The sequence below is a fragment of the Acomys russatus genome, chromosome 21 (assembly GCF_903995435.1).
Source record: "Acomys russatus chromosome 21, mAcoRus1.1, whole genome shotgun sequence".
Lineage (NCBI taxonomy): Eukaryota > Metazoa > Chordata > Mammalia > Rodentia > Muridae > Acomys > Acomys russatus.
In genome coordinates, this window is record NC_067157.1 from 17,215,290 (window position 1) to 17,222,334 (window position 7,045).

A 7,045-nucleotide genomic window follows, 5' to 3' on the forward strand; every position below is an offset into this window, starting at 1 on the left:
CAGCTTCCCCAAAAGGGTTTTCTTGATGACATCGAAAATACTAACAAATGTAATACTTAAAAATTCTGAGCTGGGCATGCTGGCACACACCTTTAATCCCAGGGGAGGCAGAGGCAGGAGGATTGCTATGAGTTCGAGGCCACCCTGATCTACAAAGTGAGTCCAGGAAAGCCAAGGGCTATACAGAGAAACCCTGTCTCAAAAAACAAACAAAAACAAAAACAAAAATTCTGGAGTACCTTAAAAAAAAAAAAAAAATCAGCAAACCATTTATAAAAAGCGATCCATGCATGATATTACAAAATCATCCCTGGATAAAGAGCCACTCAACCTGCTAGTCAGACTAATATTTATCAATCTAACAGTGGGGGAGGGTGCAGGAAGGGTGACAGGTGGCAGATATAAATACAGAAATGCAGGCAACAGAGGAAAAATAGTACAAAAAACATGTATGAAATGTCATAATGAAACTCATCATTTTGTAAACTAAAAATAAAAAAATTAGAGACAACTCACTGTATGAACAGTTCACTTTATTGCTTTAGATGCTACATTACCGCCAGCCTTTAAGAAGCGATCTCATGTCTGTAGCCACACACCCTGAACACGCCCTATCTTGTCTTATCTCTGAAGAAACTATCTCCTGTCACCTCTCTGAAAACATTGTTTTGCAGCAGAGTCTCGGTGTACAGCTCTGGACCTCAGATCTGCCTGCCTCTGCTTCCCGAGGTCTCATCAGCTTTTCACCGCCAGAGAGTGTCCACTGTTACCTGACGGGCTATGAGAATATGCCTCCCTTTAAAGCAACAGATCTCTGCTTGGTCAAATTTTTTTTCCTACCAACAAAACACTATCACAATAAAACTGAACACAAAAACAGATGCAAGAATCCAATTATTACCCCTTAAGCCAGATGTTAAAATATTTGAAAAATAAAGAAAATCATGTTATTCTGCTCGTTCAGTTTATTTGGTTTTGGAAGAGCTATTTTAAGTTTAAAATGATACTAACATTAACATGGTGGTGGAATGCCTGCCATCACAATACTTGGGAGGCCAAGGCAGGAGAATTCCAAGGGGCCAGCACATACTACATATTGAAACCTAAATAATTACTGTCTACCCTCATCCAAAATAATATATAATTATATTAATATTTACAACTTCCTTAGTTTCAACTTCTAAAGTAGTAGTGATACACACATATATCCATATGGATATATAACCCACAGAATAAAGCTCTCTGGGGGCCCCAAAATGTGAGTGCCAAGGGGTCCTGAAATAAAAAAAGTTGAGAGTGCTTTTGAAAAGTCTGTTTCTGGATCATTAGGAGTAAGAATAAAGACCGGCAAGCTACAGCACTAAAGAGATGTACTGAGGTTAGACCCTACAGAGCTAGCAGTCCTAACCAAGAACCTGAGTTTTATTCAATTTGGGAGTCACTATTTCTCAGCATCACTTTGATGAACATAAATTAGGATAGGATCACTTAAGTGACTACAATACTAACAAATACATTTTCCTGCCGGAAATGTGACACCAGCCTTACTTTCCCTGTCTTACCCACTCTATCTGTGTCATGATCAATTCCTGGTTTCTACTTCCTTCACCTGAAATTGCCGCCATTTCCTCATCATTACCACTTCCACTTTTTTTTTTTTTTTTTTTTTTTTTTGAGACAGGGTTTTTCTGTGTAGCCTTGGCTGTCCTGGACTCTCGTTGTAGACCAAGCTGGCCTCAAACTCACAGCGATCCCCTGCGTCTGCCTCCCGAGTGCTGGGATTAAAGGCGTGCGCCACCACGCTGGTGGCTGCCCTGGTATTTATGATAATCAACATCATCTAGGTCCTCAGTACTGCCTGGCAGTTAATCTTCTGGGCAATGGGACTCTCCCCCAATCTATGTCTACAACAACCTCTTCCACTCTCAAGTCCTTACTCTTACTTTCAGCAATTGACCTGAATTCCTATTTTATAGAAAAAAAGTAAAAGAAAAATCACACAAAAACTCTGGCAACCCCCTCACCCCATCTATGTAGTCACCTTTCACTCCTTGCTATATAAATAATGCAAAGCCACTGACCGCCCCAGCTCTTTGTATTTTATCTGCACACATCTATTTCCTACAGTAGTCTGCTTTTCACTTAAATATAAACATGTTCAAGTTTGTTTTTTCATTTAAAATCACAATGAAGCAATACCTTCCCTGAAGCCTACCTTTTCCTTTCTAAGCAATCTATCCATACCCACTTCTTCTGGATGCTTCTGTCTTCCCAATGCCTCTGCTAACATAAATTTGTTTATATAGAATGATTTCTTCACCTGTGTAGGTCTGGGCCTCTTACGTCACTTCTATAGCAAAAATCGTAATTATAAACTGCTGTGAAAATTAGATGAATGTGTAAAAAATAACACACTTAGGACAGAGCCTAATCCATAGTAACTGGTCAATAAGGTTAGCAACATCTCATTATAGGCAATAATATCACATACCCATTGGTTCCGGGAGCCAGCTGTGCAGGAGTGATGCGCTGTAAAGTCATTCTGAAGTCCCTCATCCGTCTCTCACTCTAATCCACCTCTGGAGTCTGTTGAGCTTTATCTTTCAAGTTTCTCTTGTTCTGAACACTTTCCTCTACCCCCATCACCTTACTGTATGCTATCACAATGTCACATGGGTAATTTGGACCTCCTGAATAGTTTCTTGCGTTTACTCTAATTTTCTTGAACTTATAACCAGGATAGCCAATTGTAACCTCATGCCTGAGACACTCGTCTAGTTTAAAAATGCTTGCCCCTGTTATGGTTAAGCCAGGCTACGGCACAGCCTATGATACAAGGCCAGCTTTGTTCCTACCTATCAATATGACCTTATCTGGCATCTCACTTCTTGTGTACCTTCAACTCTTCCCCAGAGTTTCAAACACACCATGAGCTTTCACCCGTCATGATACTTCCCACTTCTTAGTCCCTAGACTTTATACAATGTGGAATAGTACTTCTGTATCCCTTACCTTAATTTCTACTAATCCATTACATCTTAATAGCAATTTCTTCAGGGAGATGAAGATAGGCGGTTCAGAGATTCAAGGCCATCCTTGAACTTAATTATGAGATTGAGGCAGCAATGACAAGAGCTCATTTTTCAGAAATAAAAATTATGGTGCTGGGTTCAGTTGATAAAATGCTTGCTATGCAGGTGTGTGGACCAGAGTGCAGATCCCCAGCACCAGGTAAAAAGCCAAATGTGGAAGGGGGCCTGGGAGGTGGAGACAGTATCCCAGGGCCTTGCTGGCCAGCCAAGTTTAGCCAAATCGGCAAGCTCCAAGTTCACTGAGAGACCTTGTCTCAAACCATAAGAAAGACACCTGATGTCGAGCTCTGTCCTACACACACACACACACACACACACACACACACACACACACACACATCACCATCATCATCATCATCAGCTTACTATGAGCACAACTTCTGACAATGGCTTAATACTTCTTCTCTACCAATGATTTGAACAATAAATCTCTGTAAAGAGACACCGAGTAGCTTGGCTGCTGTGGAAGAAAGACATGTAAAAGAAGGTGTATTTTTTTATTTTGGAGACACGTGGCAGGTAGCCCAGGATGGCCCTGAGTTCAGTGTGGAGCTGAGGGTGCCTTGGCTCCCCCTCCCTCCACTGTCACAGTGCTGGGGTTATAGGCAAGGCCCACCGTGCCCAGCCTAGGTGTATAGTTTTGCTATTATTTCTTCAAAGGATCAATCAAGCAGAGCACGCATTGCAAACCAGCCAGAGGTGACTTACTGTAAGGCACTGGTCCACAGCCTTTGCCCCTCTATCGCTACTGTTGATAATTACACTGGTGACTCTAGCTGGGCCTCAACCAAGTGTCTCACCACAGCAGGAATTCTCGGGCAGGCAGAAAGTTTGAGAGCTCTAATTTGAAATGGCACCATCTCAAAATATTCTGATTTTTCCCCTTCAATCACCAGCCCTTTATATACATCTCTTGCCAAATATAACTTATGGCAAAAAGCTGCTATATAATCCCAAGCACTCAGGAGGCAGAGGCAGGCGGATCACTGTGAGTTCGAGGCCAGCCTGGTCTACACGGCAAGTCCAGGACAGCCAAAACGGAGAAACCCTGTCTCAAAAAACAAAAAACAAACAAACAAACAAAAGCTGCTATGAGGATAGCATTTATATTTAATTTAAAAGGGAACAATATATATATATATATATATATATATATATTTTTTTTTTTTTTTAGTAAAAGTGTTTTCATAACCACTAGACTAATCTGATGTAGTATTAACTGAAAACACAAGGACAGGATAAAAGTGGCATTTGGAAGGCAACAGAAGATCAATTTATATGGGTGGGCTTGCTTATTTACTTATATTTGCTTTTTTGAGACAGGGTTTCATGTAGCCCAGACTGGCCTTAAATTTCTGATCCTCCAGCCTCTACCACCTAAGTGCTGGATTACAGGTATAAATTACCCACGCTGGGGGTATCTGTGTCTTGAGAGTATGAAAGTATTTTAAGATGCCCTAAACATTAATCTCTAAAGCCACTTCACTTGGTGCACATTTATTATACAAGTGGTAAGCAGCCTCAAATACTACTTCAGCATCTGAAAGAATAGTTAGAACACTAGCTGACTTGCTTCCTGAGACACAGTTAAAGCAGAGTAAGGAAGCATCCAAATCGCGTGTAAGAGAGCCTCAGTGGACTGTCAGCAGTTTGTAGTGCACCCCCTGAAATTCTGTATATGGCACACTGGGTCTACTTTGAAGGGTGTGGCTAGCCCGAAGTCTTTTCAAAGTAGCACACAGCTATTCTATGAAAACTACATTAAGATATTTTATATCCAAAAATAAACACAGATAAAGTATGTACATATAACACATATAAATAACAAAACCAAATTACCCCCTCACCGCTTTCTACCCTCACATTGTGATATGCTAGCATTTCTTACTTTAAGAAATAATTAATGCTACTTTCTAAGATGGCACATGGATTTAGAATATGTAAGTACAATTTCTGAAAAAAAAAACCCACATAAGTTATTGCATGTGTGATCTATTAGAGAGCTATTCCTTTAAATTATTTAAGGTTTTTTTTTATTATTATTGAGTACCTTCTATTCAAAGAAAAACTTTTTTTAAATCAGATTTTATAGCTAACCTCAAAAAAGCACTATTGTTTAACTTCGTTAGGTCATTTTTAAAAAGAGTTAAGAAGTATTTTATCCTTTAAACGCCAGTTATCTCCAGTATACGGTTAAAAATGTAGATAGTATAAGTTCCCATTTGGTAAAAGCTACTCTTAATCTTTGATCTTTAAAGCTAAAATACTATTTTTAAAAGCCACCAAAACCACAAAATCCTGAATATGTAAATAGATGCTCGTCAAATATTAGTGGCATCGAGTTTTTCATGGCTAATTAATATGGAAGATTGCTGACCACTAAACAAGAACAGGAAACAAGTCTAGCAGGCACACTAATCTGGAAACAACGGCTACTATCCTTACAGCTAACAGTAACGAGGAGCTCTTAGGAAAGCTAAGGCACAAAGAGCTTCATACATCACAGATTATCGCAGTTTTTTTTTTTAAAACACTCTTTAAAGTGAAAGACCCATTCTCTATTTAAATCGCCTATTTATAAAATGCTTTCCATACAATGTTAATACACCATTATCTCCAAATCTTGTAATACTGCCCTAGCTTAATTTTCCACACGAGATGGAAGTTTTGGAATTTTTGTTTTTGCAATCACACACACCCCCGCCCCCACATCTTGATTAGAGACCAAAGCAAAGAATTGTCTTTACATACTCTCAAAATGTCTGAAAGTAGGGAAATACTGTAAAGTGCAAACACATACACCTCAATGTTAGAAGTTACTTGAATATTGACAGGGAGCTCTGAAGATATAGCTGCCTGTATTTTAAGGGCTAAGTGGGGATGTAAACCGAGATGGGCAATAGTAACATATATATATTCATTACATTTCCCTAAGAGTTTTGATCGGCTTCCTCTAAATTCATGCATGTCTCTGTGTACAGACACCGACATTGATCTGAGCTATCTGATGAAAATAATCAGAGCTGCATCTGTCTGAAAAGGTATCAGTCTAGCTGATCATTACAAACGCAGAACTCACTCGTCCGAGGGAGAGCTGAGGTTATTCTCGGACAGAGAATCTGAATGTAACACCGCCACCTCAGGTAGAGTAATTAGCCCCTGTCCTCTCCAGAGTCTGGGAGGTGGATGACAGGACGCCAGGAGACCCACACCTCGGTCTCCATCCTTTTCCTCCCCCACCCGCCCCTCACTCCTTTGCTTTACACACGTCTAAACGCACTCTCCATCACAGTCGAAGCTGAGGAGCCCAACGGGTAGCTTTTTAGGAGCGTTTTCCCAGCGCGTTCAATGGGATCTAACACCCTCGGACAGCCTGGGGTTGAATGCCATTACTGCCAGCCCCCGAGGCTCACCTCTAGCTTGTGGTTGATCTGGGACACAGTCTGGGCTTTGTGGCAAAGCTGCGCAAAGCAAGAGCTAAGGCTGGTCATCTTCTGACGCCCCTCGTAAGTGATGTCCGCCTGGTCCGGATCGATCTCGCCCAGAAGCAGATCCACATCCACGAAGGCCTTATCGAACTCCTTCTCCAGCACCTCCAGCCACCGGAACATGGACACCCCGCCAGGGGAGACCCCCACAGGGCAGGAGGCGCCCCCTGGGCCGCCGCCGGCTCCCGCCGGGCATGGGCCGCCCGCCGACATGGCGCCGTCCAGGGCCTCGCCGACTGCTGCTCACCCTGGCCGCCCGCCCCGCGCGAGGGGAACTGCTGGCACCGCGGCGCCCCTCGCGTGCGCGCACACACGCCCCGCCGGTCCCCTCCCTTCCCTCGCGCCGCCAACGCCGGCAGCGCAGCCCCTGAGCCGCACACCCAGCGCCGCTGAAGCGGCAGCGACGGCGACACACGGAAGACCCGCCCGCATCCCGGCCCGCCCCCGTCGCGCATGCGTAGCGGT

The 7,045-nt window shown here is 42.7% G+C and overlaps 1 protein-coding gene across 2 annotated transcripts in view; it reads right to left on the reverse strand.

Annotated features, from left to right (window-relative positions):
* Gopc (golgi associated PDZ and coiled-coil motif containing) overlaps nt 1-6,817 on the reverse strand; it is a 39,778-nt gene extending 32,961 nt beyond the window's left edge. For both annotated transcript variants that reach the window (XM_051164189.1, XM_051164187.1), the window contains exon 1: nt 6,506-6,817. In XM_051164189.1, the coding sequence (XP_051020146.1) occupies nt 6,506-6,793 (288 nt within the window). In that variant the 5' untranslated portion in view covers nt 6,794-6,817. The remainder of the gene's footprint in view (nt 1-6,505) is intronic.
* Between the last annotated feature and the right edge of the window lie 228 nt (nt 6,818-7,045).